At 36.9% G+C, this 15,446-nt stretch overlaps 1 protein-coding gene across 1 annotated transcript in view; it reads left to right on the forward strand.

Annotated features, from left to right (window-relative positions):
- The window catches only part of LOC139742239 (uncharacterized), a 101,628-nt gene that overhangs the window by 30,534 nt on the left and 55,648 nt on the right, over positions 1-15,446 (forward strand). The window contains exons 12-14 of the mRNA XM_071652816.1: positions 2,331-2,372; positions 3,870-3,911; positions 13,730-13,768. Of these exons, the coding sequence (XP_071508917.1) occupies positions 2,331-2,372; positions 3,870-3,911; positions 13,730-13,768 (123 nt within the window). The remainder of the gene's footprint in view (positions 1-2,330; positions 2,373-3,869; positions 3,912-13,729; positions 13,769-15,446) is intronic.

Below are 15,446 nucleotides of genomic sequence, written 5' to 3' on the forward strand. Positions count from 1 at the left end.
CCCATTTCTTCCTATCTTGGACACACTGTATACCTCTATACAACAAAGACTGAAGAATCGTGAGGACGAAGTCCCCCCCCCTCCCCCCCCCCCCCAAAAAAAAGGTTCTTGCTGTTAGTGGAGACATAATTGCTGTCTCTCACTCTATCATTTTTAGATGAGGCCAAAGTGTTTGTGGGAGGGGTTAAGAAGGGCATGAAGTGTCTCCATGAACCTATACCCACTAATACTTCTCACAGTCCAGTCAATGCAGCCTAGAACCCCATTTTTGATTTATACACAAAGTCAGCCCAGGAGTGCACCTGAAGTGCTTTGACTTCTGCCCCTCTGTATGTATGTTCATTCAGAGAATCACTGCTTGCATAGATCTCATGCGAAGTGGCTGAGAGGGGCATAACTGTCAAGGTGGCATTCAAGTGGGCGAGAACTTCTAACATTTAACTTGCATGCACAGTTAGCGCCATATTTCACTTCATACAGGAGCACTCTCAATTGATGACCATTTATACAGAGTTTAGGATATTTCAGGAGCACTCCTGAGCCTAGGCTTGGGAGGGGTGTAACTTTATAGTGCTCCAGGTCCTGACTGTTTGTTCATGCAGAGCTCAGAGGGGCTCAGGAGTGCTCCAAATGCCCTATATAAATGGGGTGTAAGTTGTCTTATTCCCCAAGTGTACACAAGCTGGTTGGTATTTGTCTGCTTCATGTTGTTTTTTGTTTGTGCAAGAATTGGATAACATTGCTTCTTTACAGTTCTCATTTTGAGGCATAGGTGTGAACAAAGTTTTGCACTCTAGTGTTTAAAAAGAAAGAAAGAAAGAAAGTGCCATCTTTGAATGGAGTCTTGCAACAATTAATTAGACTTACCCATTTGATGACTTACAAATGTATAACTCTGATGTCAAATGACTGTGTGACTTGTGTGAGATATGATTGGCTGTTTATTACTGACCATCTCATTATATATATCATATTGTGCTTTGCTTGATAAGTTATTTGAAAATGTTTTATTCAGTTGAAATGCTTCAATGCCTCAAGGCTTTACTGCACAGTTAAATTTTCATGTAGAGTAGAATTTCAGGATGAAATTTTGTTAATGTATTTTGCAACTGATTTCCTATGTAATGGCAATCTCAATTTGTAATTGAATCACTTCACAAGTCAGAGAACATTGGCAAGACTGTTTTATAATAGTTTTTACGATACATCAGAGAACATTCTGAGAATGTGGAATGTTTATGTGTAACTAAGAGTCAAGACATGAGACATATCAGTCATGTGGCAAATGAAGCCACATCCATCTTTCATCACAAAAATCAAGTTCTACTTATGAAACAAATCATTTGAACAGCTCTACTAATTGAAACTATATTAATTTTTATATTGCCAAAGTAATGTTTGCACTAAGTTTTTGTGCATGTTCTTGATATATTAAACGACAAAGCAAAACAAAACTGGAGAGTGCACTAAATATGTATGTCATAGATCTTCAACAATGGCTTAGAAAATATCAATCACTGTATTTTAGTCTCTCTCTCTCTCTCTAATGGAATTATTTTGTGCATGTTGAAGCCTCATTTTCATGGGAGTTTGTGTCTATTGACTGGTAAGAAAAGACTGAATGTGAAGCATAAGAAATGTGAGGTAGTGGTCACTGCACCACAAAATAGACTCCATTTATTTTGAAATTGCAACATTTGAATTTAAAGTCATACAGCAAAGGTTGATGCATAGATGAAGCACTCCAAACTGAAAATGACTGGAACTTTTACTACCAGAAGTATCTAAACAACATAGAATGAGGAATTTAAAGAATCTCTCACTGCTGAGCCCAAGAAAATGTTTTTGTTTTGTTTTGTTTTGTTTTGTTTTGTTTTGTTTTGTTTTGTTTTGTTTTGTTTTGTTTTGTTTTAAAGCTAGAATTTGGCACTGGCTTGTTTTAAAGCACTGCCTCAGGATATCTTGTGGATCCTGCTTGAAGTTTTTGTAGATATTTTATAATTGTAATGGGAGTTGACTACGTCGAATCTCATAGTGGGACAAAAGCATTGCAATATGCTCCACTTTTCACTCACTAGGGAAAATTCCTGACAAACAAAATGTATGTCAGACAATTTTGTGTTTGAATTTCGCTGTGGTATTCCCTCTTTTTCTCTTTCTTTCTGTCTGTCTGTCTGTCTTTCTTTCTTTCTTTCTGACTGTCTGTCTGTCTGTCTATCTATCTCTCATTTTAACCCTGCTCTGTTATTGATGGCCATTACCTGTCACATCTGCAATTCATCCTTTTCTTCCACTCTTCCATCCTCCTCCGCATTCTCCTTCCTTCGTAGAAGTGAAAGAGCAGAGTGAACCATTCTACCTTGACATGAATGGTAAGATTTACAGCATCAGAATCTTTACACTAACAACTGTTTGTATCAGTGGGAAAGTGGTATGATATCGGCAATTTTTACCTTAGCGGTCAAGTGGCAATACCTCACCAGGAACCTTCCCACTTTGATATATTACTGCATTTTTCTCCAACTGGTTAAATCAGAAGGTTGGGTACTTTATCTTGATGCAAGGAGGAAATGGTTTGTGTCAGAGTGCACTATCAATTATGTGTATTTAAAAAAAAAATCCTTTTCATTTATTTTTATTACTTCGCAGGTGCATTCATGGTTATTTGTTCTGTAAAGACCATCAAGTGCATAAGTTACTAATCTTTACATTAGAAAATAGTGAACAATATTTGTGCTCCAAGTAATAAAATTCAGCTCATTTGGGAATACTGAAATTGTTGTAATTATAGGTTTTCCAGCCAATTTCATTGTTTTGTCAATCAATTTCATATTAGAAGCATTCATTCTCCCCAAATGCGTCATTCAAAATTGTTTTTTTTTTTGTCGTTCAAATTAACCATTGTGACAACCTATTTGCAAATTTGCACATTCCAATTCATTTAATGTATGTACATTTTCAGCAATGTTATTCAAATTTGTCTCAACCTGTGGGTAACTCATTCTGAATATTCAAATTGGTATATAGGCAAACAAGTTCATAATAGGAGCATTCAAATTAAATCTGTAAGGTGTCCATTAAAAAAGTACATTACTTGCTCTGTCTGTCAAGTTGAAAAACATCTATTATGTGGATCACACATGTAGATGAAAGTAGATATGTAAAATGAAGATCACAAAAACAATATGATGATCATGATGAAAATAAAGATGTAAATTAATGGTCACAAAATGAACGTACTTGTCAATCATGATAAAGGAAGGATTGATATTGAAGTTTACTTTAATTGTTGAGCAAAAAAAAAAAAGCTGTTTAGATGAAAAAATTATGATCATAATGATAAAATTGGAGATAAAATAGGAAAGTCATATTCAATGATTAAATGCACAAAATCACTCCTTGCTTATATGTGTGAATTACAAAACCAAATGCTCGGTTGTGAAAATCGATCGCTCAAAAATGAAATTGAATGTGCTCTTAAGTGCATACCCAGCCCATCACACTGATTTGAGTACGCAATGTTGGAAATTCATAAACAAACACAAAATTTAATGCTTACATTCAAATTTGAACTGTATGACCATTGATTTGGGTGCCTACAAAACAAATTTGAGAACACTAAACATGAAATTTTGTTTGATCAGAGTCGCTACACCAAACTCAAACATATGAATGCACATGAAATGAAAAAGAATGACAATATTATGATATTGGCCAGGAAAGCGTAAATTCTTATTTCATGCAGTATGCACCAGCATAATGTTGCAATTGCCCCCCACCCCCCCCCCAAAAAAAAAAAAGAGAGAAACTTCATCTTCTTTTGGGTCTGAATGAATGCTTTTTTTAAACAACTTTAAATGTTTTTCCAGTTAATAGAACCAAAGTGGAAGAACTCTATGACACTCCAAAAGGTAGTGTATCACCAATTTTAATCAGATTTGCAAGAAATCAAAATATGTATTAAAACATAGGCTTATCATCTACTCATTTTCATCATTTGTGGAATGTAAGTCACTTGCTAAGCAGCCACAAGTTTCTACATTGAATTTTCTTTGCTTTTGTTTTACTTACATGAATAAACTTTGACCATTACAACCATATTACTTGGATAGCTACACTTGTACTTCAATAATCATCCAAGGTCATTTCTCATAGTTATCATTCTGCCAGTGCACTCCTTGTATTCTGTTTTGTCCCAGAATAATTTATTGCTGTGTACAGTACAAAGTTTTGATATACAGTCAACCTCGCGTAAGTCGACATAATCGGGACTGAGCAAAACACGTCGACTTACGCGAATGTCGACTTACGCGTAAGTCGTAAGTCGACATTTTGTCGACTTATAAATGAAAATTAATTTCCCCTGTACAGAGTAAGATTTGGATCACGATGCGGATCGCTACCCAAATCTTACTCCTTTTGCCGCCAAAACATGCCTGCTGACATCAGCAACAATAATGTTTTAGATCATGCATTTAAATCTTGCGCGGGTTAGTAACGACAACGCACAATTCCCAAATCTCTAGAGAGATTTTGAGAGAGCGGGATCGGAAACCTAGGCCCGTTTCTAGACACTTAACGTTTTAAACTTGATTTGAAATGTCAAAGGCAAATTCCCCAAAATTGCATTAAACTTTGCGATTTAAATTCAAGTGCGTTGCTGGGAAGATATGCGTGTGATTTCGCATGATTCTGTCGAGATTATTTTTCAGTGCCGACTGAGTTGAAATATGTCACTAATGTGTGATTTTCCTTCCCTAAAAGTCGCCATATTTGTTCTGCTTAAATTTGTATTGCCATACTCTGAAAATGAATTGTTCTCGCGCTCCGATTCGCAACATTACCGCTCTGTACGGCGCGGGCCCGTCTGAAATAAAAAGAAGAAGAAAAGCTTGTTCATCCGAAAACGACATCTTTCGGACTACTATAACCTTCGTAAAAACAAACCTCTTACCATTGTCGGACTAATTTAACTTTGGACTGAGATTTAAAACTTCGGCATAGCGAACTTTGACAATAATTCGTTATCATTTTTTTCGTTGACATTTTGTGAAGCAGCATGCGTTTCGGTAGTTTGAAACGTGTAAATGTTGCGATGTTTTTCCCCTGCAAGTGCAGACTAAGTTCGGTCACGGCGAAACCGTTACGAAATTAGAAATAATGCGAGCCTTTTCAACAATAACGCATTTCCGTACATTTTTATGTGTTTAAACACAGTTTCTAGTTTCGGACAAGAACCGCAAGTCTTCTCTGCAACGCTCTTGCGTTTTAAATACAGCGTTGCTTGTGATTTGACGGACTTGCATTTGATTTTTAGAGTTGCGTTTAAACGCAATTGAGTTTAAATATCATACAATTTTCTAGTTTTATGATTATCAAACGCAAGTCTTTTCAGCGTTCCGTGTGATTTGATGGACTTGCATTTGATTTTCAGAGTTGCATTTAATTTCTAATTTTGCTTACGAAATGAAAAATAATGCAAGTCTTTTAAACAATAACACACTTCCGTAGATGTTTAGAGATGCGTTTAAACACAGTTTCTTATAGTTTCATACAAAAACCGCAAGTCTTCTCTGCAACGCACTTGCGTTTAAATACAGCGTTACGTGTGATATGATGGACTTGCATTTGATTTTTAGAGTTGCGTTTAAACGCAATTGAGTTAAAGAAAAGTTCCCTACAATTTTCTAGTTTCGTATGATTATCAAACGCAAGTCTTTCAGCATTCTGTGCGATTTGATGGACTTGCATTTCATTTTTAGTGTTGCATTTAATTTGTAATTTTGTTTACGAAATGAAAAATAATGTAAGTCTTTTAAACAATAACACACTTCCGTAGATGTTTAGAGATGCGTTTAAACACAGTTTCTTATAGTTTTGTACAAAAACCGCAAGTCTTCTCTGCAACGCACTTTCGTTTAAAATACAGCGTTACGTGTGATATGATGGACTTGCATTTGATTTTTAGAGTTGCGTTTTAAACGCAATTGAGTTAAAAAAAAGTTCCCTACAATATTCTAGTTTCGTATGATTATCAAACGCAAGTCTTTCAGCGTTCCGTGCGATTTGATGGACTTGCATTTGATTTTTAGTGTTGCGTTTAAACGCAATTGAGTTTAAGTTTCCTACAATTTTCTAGTTTCGTGTGATTATCAAACGCAAGTCTTTTCAGCGTTCCGTGTGATTTGACGGACTTGCATATGATTTTCAGAGTTGCGTTTAATTTCTAATTTTGCTTACGAAATGAAAAAAGTAATGCAAGTCTTTTCAACAATAACGCACTTCCGTAGATGTATAGAGATGTATTTAAACGCAGTTTCTAGTTTCGTACAAAAACCGTAAGTCTTCTCTGCAACGCTCTTGCGTTTAAATACATCGTTGAGTGTGATTTGATAGACTTGCATTTGATTTTTAGAGTTGCGTTTAAACGCAATTGAGTTTCAGGTTCGTACAATTATTTTCTAGTTTCGTATGATTATCAAACGCAAGTCTTTTTAGCAACGCACTTGCGTTTAAATGCAAAAGTTGCGTGTGATTTGATACACCTGCATTTGATTTTTTGAGTTGCATTATTAGTTGCATTGTAATAAATCTTTTTAGAAAGGGCCCTGGTTTTAATACCGCTTCGGAATAATCAACGTTAGAATATTCGGATTTACAAAAACACCTATTTCATGTTCGGATAATGAATACCTACTGGGACATCTAGTGTACAAAATTTGCGCGTTTTGAGAAAAACGAGAGGGAGAAAAGGGGTAAAGTGAACTGTCTTGGGTACTACATATTGCTCCAGTGTAAATGAGTGTATGTCCTTTCTATATTCTGGCATACAAGACAATGGACGCATGGCGCGAACGCTACCGCGCCGTACACTAGCGAATTACCGAGTAAAAATGCAGCGAATCGGAGCGGGAAAACAATTCTTTTTCAGAGAATGGCGATAAGATTTTGAGCGAAAAATTATGTCGACTTAGACGAGGGAATTAACACGTATTTCAGCTCAGTTGGCACTGAAAAATCAGGTCGACTTACGCGAGTTGTCGACTTATAGATGTCGACTAAGACGAGGAAACTTTCAAGGAAAAACAAAGGCAAAAATCGGGACTTTTTTATTGTGTCGACTTAAGCGAGTTGTCGACTTATGCAATGTCGAATTAGGCGAGGTCTACTGTACTTCATATCATGGGTTAAAGATTAAGTACCTATCTGTATGCTTGTTTATTTTGCTAAACACTGAAAAATTAAAACCCAATAAGCTACATCTAATTAGTTTAAAACAACTAAGTTCATGGAATCAGCACTTACTACCACTGCTATACCACTTCTACTGCTATTGTCACAAGTACAATTGTATATACGTACCCATTTCTTCCTATCGTGGACACACTGTATGCTTCTATACAGCACAGACTGCAGAATTTTTGGACGAAACTCCCCAAAAGTTCTTGCTGTCAGTGGAGTTATAGTTGTCCTTTTTATTGTAAATGAGGCCAAAGTGTGTGTGTGTGTGTGGGGGGGGGGGGGGGGGGGGGGGAGGAGGATGGGAGCCCCCCCCCCCCCCCACCATCCCAAAGTTCCATGACCCATGCAACAGAAGTATCTGCATGAAACTTTGCTATAAAGTCATACCCACAAGGTATTTCTCACAGTCAGTGCAGCTGAAGTTGTCTTCTTCCTCGAGAGTGTACACAAGCTGGCTGGTACATTTCTGCATCATTTCATCTTTTGTTTGTGGAAGCATTGGATGACATATTGCTTCTCTACAGTTCTCATTGTGAGGTATAGGTGTAAGCAGACACACACACACATGCAGAGGCTTGCATTGTAGTCGTGTTTGAAAAGAGAATGATATGCCATCTTTGTATCTAGAGTCTTGCACCAAGTCCCTTCTGATGACTTGCAATATATATGACTCTGATGTCATAGGATTTTGTGACTTCTGTGAGATATGACTGGCTGTTTATCTCTGGCTATCTCATCTCATTGTATACTGTATACGCCGAATATTTCGCGAGGTTTTTATTTTCGCAAATTTCGCGAGTCAGGTGCTATTTATGAAATTAAAGACATGCGAAAATGATAACTCTGATCCCGAAATGAATGTGACGCACACGTATACATTTCTACTACAGCGCTCCACAATTGCGAATTTAACCACTTGCGAAATCGTTGGTAAGTCCCGATTCGCGAAAATTTAGACTCACTAAATATATGGCATAGGCCTTAACAGTGTATAGTGCTTTGAATTGATGTCACAAGCTTGTATTCTAAAGCATAGTATTGCTCACTTCACATGATACAGGTGTAAAAAATAAATACTTTTAGGGATTGCTTTCCCTCTAGAAATTGTAATTGATCACGAAAGGGCTGACGCATTCATGAATGCTAGATTTGATTTGATTATTCGCTCATTGTATATGTGATGTATGTTGTTTTCATTTTGATATCAATCAGTAACACTAATGGTGCAATATATGCTTTGTATTGGGAAGATTGTGAGAGTGATTGTGGATGGCAGATATGGATGCGTTAATTCTCAATCATATCGGCCCAACTAGTAAATGAATGAGCTTTACATCAAGTCATCAAAGAAAAGTCATCAAGACGTCAAATCATGTGTGCGGATAAAAAGGTGACACTTACATTTTCAATGAGAATTTACCTCAGAGTAAATCATTCAAAAAATGCTAAGAAGCAGTGACATTATGCAAAAATAAATCAGGCAAAAGTATACATATGATATTTCGGGAACATTTTACTTTTTATGTGTTTTAAATGTTCTAATATCCAGATATTTCTCGAAAACATTTCCCTCATTGATGCTGCTCAAGATTTATCAATAAGAGCTTATTGAAACACAAATCCAGGCACTCACAATAATATTGGTTTGTTTTTCAAAAGAAAACAACCAATTCCTGAATATTGGTCAATTTCATATCATAAGCCTAAAGAGCACAGGCTGTATAGTTGGAATCCCAGCCATATCAACAAATAAGATAGCTAATCTGAAGTACCAATATGGAGTTTGTTTGAACACATAAAAGTGAACAAAAATCAATAACAACAAAAACTCAGTCATTGCTTACCTATCATATGTACATGTGTTTGTGCCCAAGATTGCACCATTCCATTATTTTTCTGTCTTTATTCAATAGAATTCTTCCTGATCTATGAAATTTCTGTGATTGTATATTTTCAAAATTAGGCATAATACTTTGCTGTCTAAGTTGAAATCTACAAGTTGGTAATTACAAATGAAAGACCACTGACAAATATGAGAAAATTTTTACACTTTCTTTCAGTTCTCTACAACCAATCCAATTCATTGGCTTATTTGATCATGCACCCATGCATATGTTTATCATTATGCTTGAATGGTGACATGACTATGCAGCCCACCACCACAAGCAGTCTACCCTGATAAAATCACAAAAAGTAAAGCTGAGAAAAACTGACCTATATGCAAGGTGCTGAAAGATGATGTGCTGAAAAATTGTTATAATTTACAGTGAGTTTTTATTTGTGAATTTCCCGAGTCGGGTGCTCTTTGCAAATTCAGCACATGCAAAAATATTAACTCTGATCCAGTGACATGAACGCGGTATTGCTACCACACATATACATTTCTCTGTTCATTACTGTTATTCAGGATCACGAATGTAACCACTCATGAAATCGTTGGGAAGTCCCAATTTGCGAAAAATGAGACTTGCTGAATATTTACAGTATATGGTATAGTTTCTAAGACAATAACCCCAAGGCTTGCTCTCCTACCATTTTAAAAGTTTTTGTGAAAATAAACGGGGAGGGGGGGGGGGGGGGACTAATGTTGGATCATTTGAAAGCGTGGAATGTGGAAAATGTAATGATGCCAAACTTCGAGAGTCAATCTTTGAAGACTTGATCAGGATCATTGTGATGACAGGTCACATAAGTCTGTTTTTAGATGACCAATAACCAAGTGACATTTGCAAAATGGTGTACGACTTACAAGAGTAGCTGCATGTACTGTTACAGTTGCAATTAGGGATTGCACGGGTTGTGCAATGTAACATTATCGAAACCCGTTGATGAATAACGTGAGTAAGAAAAAGCAATTTACAGCTTCCCATTCCACAGTCAGAGCTCTTGTGATATACTTCATCATGCTGCCCATAGGCAGGGCTTGACATCAGCAGTGGCCTGGTGGCCTGGTGGCCCAGTGGCCCAGGGTCACTAGAAATTGGTGTTAGGCCACCAGATTTCCAAAAAGGCTAATTTTGGTGGCCCAATCGGGCAGTTTAAACTCAAAATAAATTGTAAAATTTCCTTGTCTTTCATGCCACTAAATTTTGTTTTCCAGCCACCAAAATTTCAAAGTAAAAGAATTTTACTGGCCGGAATGGTCCACCAGAGAGAGAGAGAGAAAAAAAAAAAGTTAGTGTTGAGCCCTGCCATAATAAAGTAATGAGGTGGTATGATATTTCTATGTAGCCACCTCAGTTGCACATTTATGGATCTTTGCTTCAGACAAAGACTGGAACAGCACTAGTTAAGTGTCCCTACTGTTACTTAAGAGAAGAACTATAACAACAAATTGAGTGTAATCGACTGTGTGCCTTGACTGTCCATAGCAAGTAATAGCCACTGATATTATGTACCAGTGACTGCTCTCCAAACTGAGCTAGGTCAGGTAACAGTAATCAGACTCCGTATGAACACATTGAAAGCCTTCCTTGAGTAAGCAAGGGAAAGCAGAAAGTTTTGCTTCTTGTTTGATTGACTTTTATGTCTCAAGACATACAACTCTCCCATGTCAGTGGGTTAGTATGCATCAGACTGGCAATCACAGAGATCAAGATGGAAAAACAAAGTTCTGCAACAAAACCACAGAAAAAACAACTTTCATAGCCAGGATTGTGAATTGGAAAAAAAAATAGATAAAATGAATAATACTTCTGGTGAAATGGAAGAGCAAAACTGTAGCCATTCTCCACAGAGTTTTCTGGCTTCATTCCATATTCATTCTGACAGAGTCTGACTCATTGCAATGTATTTACACATCCTTTCCGCGCAAAGAATGCAACTGTCTGTGTCCACTTGAAACCCCATTCCATGTCACACACAATGAGAAGGCTACTAGTATCATTCTAACTGAGCGATATTGTATGGCACCTCTTGCTAGTGTTAGAAAAAGTCAGCAAGAACGAAGTACCACAGTTGGTCTGTGTATGCTTTTATGAATTTTCCTTTGTCGTGTTCTCAAATTCTGCATATGTTATACAGTTCTACTGTTGTTTTCAAACGTACTATGAGGAATTCACTCACAGAAGCATGATTGTATAGTATTTAACAAAAAGTGTCATACTTTTTAACCTTGACTTAGGAAGGGGCAAAATGAAACCAAATGATTAATGATAATGTCGTCTCTCAGCAAATCTAGTACTGTAAAAGGGGATATTTTTGCGTGAGGAATAGTTATTCACGCTTGGCTGGGTAAGATGAATTTTGCTTGTTTTTAATTCTGCAGAATCAGGACATCAATTACTGGCACATATGGCAGGCAAATATATCCGTGTGCCTTTATTTTCACAGTAGGTTCTGGTTGTGCGATATATGCAAAAATTTTGACACTGCGAAACTTGCCACTTTTACAGTAAATTTCCCATTTGGGAATTAAACATCCCAAGTTTGATGTACTGTACAAGGAACATTCCACTCTTAGTGACAGTGTTTTACCTTACATATAGAGGGGACGGTATATGATTACACACCAGCATTGCTGAGTTAGACTCGGGAATCGAATCTGGGTCCTTTGGATCTAGAGGCAGATGCGAGACCAACTGAGCCACATCACCACTTTAAAGACACGTTTATGACTTTAAAGTCACCAGGAGTGTTTTTCTTTCGTATATCATCTCTGAGAGACCTCTTGATTTAATGTAGATATTGTATAGGCCAAGCTAACTTCAGGAAACTGCTGCAAGATGACAAGTGAAACATAAAGGAACTTCAAGGTTTCTAACCCCGTAAGTCCCCAGGCACGTAGCTTCACTTGCCAAGCTGTTTCCTCCAGGTTCATTAATCCCTGCAAACTGGACATAGTCGTACAGTTAGCCAGCCCATTCAGGTGTAGCAATGTGCCTCAGTCCAACAAGAAGGCCGAGGTGACACAATTGGGATGAGGGGGGATTGGGTAATCTCGATTCAATGACGATTATTTCCAAGACATCTGTGCAAAATTGGCAAAGAAAGCACTCCAGTGTGTGTGCCCGTTGCTGAACAAAACACAGTCAGGGTTAAGGAAAGACTCTAGTAAGTTTTGCTCTCTCCCTCTCATTTGTCATGTCTGATGGGTCATGCCATGATTCCTGCCTTTAATGTATCATCGTTAGCTTTACAAAACTTCAAACCTCTTACCAGCTGAATAGTATGACCTCTCTGCAAGTTTTTGTGTCGTGATTTTTGTCTATTTTTTTAAATATCATCTACGATGATAAGTGATAATTGTATGAGAGCTGCCAATGAGCAGCTACAGAACGATCAATGCGATGGATTTAGACATCTAGGTAGTACCACCTTGTTCAAGTAAATTGTCATAGTCCTACAGTGTTCAGGGACACTCTGAATACCTCCATGACAAGAGCACTGCATTCTGAAACTGAGAGTCCTTTATCACCAGTGTAATTAAATCAATTTTCAAAGTGTGATTAAGAGTAAGAAGCTGTACATCTCTCAGTGCCAAAGTGTGGTTGAAAACCACTACCGGTGTGTATCCAGAGTTTGAAAGTAACTTATGGGTTTACTGTTTCATTGCAGTTTTCACAGCAAGACATACTGTGTTTGTCCTGTCAAAGAGTTTCTGAAAAAAAAACAACCAACAACCATTTCACCATATCTGCCCCTCACTTTCTCCTTTACACACTTTCATTTTTTGAATGTTTGTATCACAGTATGTAAATTTTGTATTTTTGGTTGAACAATACTTGTTTCATGTTACTGCAGTAGGAAATCATTTCATATCAGTGCTGATTGGTTTACCAGTGTATGTTGCTGTTGGTGATGGTGTTACATATTTTTCTATTTATTTGCTTGCTTGTTTGTTTGTTTTTTCTTCGTGTGAAAGTGGTTCATCTTTGAAATGCTTGGAATGGAGAGACTACAAGGCCATTCCATCATTACATGCACTGTAAATGATATATGCTTTGATGTGAAGCATCTTAGAGTATTGGTGTATAGGATCGGAGTAATGTCTTAACGATTTCAATGATGATTAATGATAATGAGACACTTTATGCATCCATGACAGGATGAGAACAGGACACATCCACATTTTTGTCAATGCCAAGCTCATACGTGTACATATAAGTCTAATAAGTGAGTAGAGGCTATCATGTAGCTCATTTCTTAAAAACTGAAAATCTTATTACAATTATAATTCTATTGCGTATTCATTTATTTCAGATATATATGCGTGTGTATATGTATATATTTATATATAATAGAAAAATACATATATGTATATGCTTTTGATATTGTTTTATGGTCATACCTGTTTTACATCTGAATTTATGTTCAGTAGTGATCTGACTGCTATTGTTTTTGTTTTAATGAAGATTGTGTTTATTGTGACATGATTGAAAGAAAGAAAATGCCTCAAAGTTTCGTCAGTGTCAAGTATTTTGCATTCCTTGCACACATTTTGGGTGCTGTATCTCAATTTTCTTCAAAATGATATTGTTCAATTTAGGTGATAACTGCTTTCCAGATGATACATATGAAATCAAAGGTAAGGTGCTTGATAAAAGCCAGATATAGCAATGTGTACTCTGCTCATCATTTCACTCCTAGTAAATACCAATCTGTATTGCCATGCCAACCATCATGTTCTCTGTACCCCTTCACTTCTGGTGGTGTTCCTCGATGTTAGATCTATATATATATGAACGTATATGGTATATATTTCATATGTCTATTCACTGGAGATGGGAAAACTTTCTTATACCTCACTTCCTACGCACTCACCTGCCATATGGCTTCTCTTTCTGTCACCATTTAATGACTGGCTGCAGTTTGATGCAAATTCTCACATTTCAAAATTGTTCCTAGATCATGTACGTGGTATGTTCTTAATGTGCAGTCAGTTTGATGTGTCGGCACTTTCATGCTTTTATATCATAATTTTGATGAAGTTTAGCAATGACTTCTTATTTCCAAAATTCACTCACAAGAGATAGATATTTAATAGAATAAGGTTACGTCATATTTTATGATCCAGTAGTGTTTGTGTCTATGTGTCAGGAAGGGGAAAATTCAGTCGCTCACATAATACACTCAATTGAGTGTATTGTATTTAGCAAACCATCAAGTCACGGGTCAAACCAGTGCAGAAGTGTGACCATTACGCTGCATGTTATCCTGTATCTCTGCTTTCTTTTATGTGCTGTGGTCAACTGTAGTGTGAACATACGATGCGATGAGTCTTTATGCAGTATATACATGGTGCCATGAGATTCTACATTATCCTTTCCCCCAAACCTGCTATACAGATTATCTTAGTTCAGTTGTAGAAGTACTAGACAAAGTGTGGTTAGTTTACCAGTATTAATACATTCTTTCTTTCAAATGGACATCTCTTTTTGATAGAGAATTAAACACTGGCATCATGAAGAAAGTTTGTTACATAGGCTGATGAAAGCTTTGATAGAATGGTGGGGTAAAAAACATTTTGGCATTCAAAGAAGCTGGAAGGAGTGAGAATTTGTTTGTTTGTTGTTGTTGTTGTTGTTGTTGTTGTTGTTGTTGTTGTTGTTGGGGGGGGGGGGGGAGGTAAATTCCAGCACTGAAAACATGAGGATACCACTCTTGGTAAGTGCAGAGAACTAATCACTAGTTTTGCCCTATTTAAAACACTAATATGTTCAGTGGGGTGTAAATCCTAGTAGTATCCTAGAAGACGTTTGTAAATTTTTTAATCACAAAGACATCATGAAGAGCATGGTAAGGATTCTTCCAGTTTGAAATATCCAATTGGTAGCTAAGTAAGATCTGCCTGAATCATTTACTCTTGTGATGTGATGCAATAGGACTGGTTGTTGTCTCAGAGGTCATTTAGTCAGAAACTTTGTCATTTCTTGCCATCATCTGGGGAGCCTTGTTTTCTTCCTATTCTCTGTAGCCTTGTCATCAGCCAACTTGTGGTATGTGAATGACTGAAGAATCAATTCCGTATGCTGTTTGTTTTTCCTTTCCACGTTCCTGTGATTCATCTCCAATGTTACTAGTTATTGGCAGATTTGTTTCATCATCATGTTGCGGAGTGTTGGTTTGTTTGTTTGTTATAAAATGATGAAGCAGATCATAATCAAATGATTGCTTGAGAATATATGCAACCAGGCATTTATATTGCCCAACATGTAATTTTGCTATTGACTGAGTCATTAGCACTTTTGCATCACGATGCATGG

This window comes from Diadema antillarum, unplaced genomic scaffold (genome assembly GCF_040938485.1).
Source record: "Diadema antillarum isolate AM-2024a unplaced genomic scaffold, OU_Dant_1.0 seq00000989_RagTag, whole genome shotgun sequence".
Lineage (NCBI taxonomy): Eukaryota > Metazoa > Echinodermata > Echinoidea > Diadematoida > Diadematidae > Diadema > Diadema antillarum.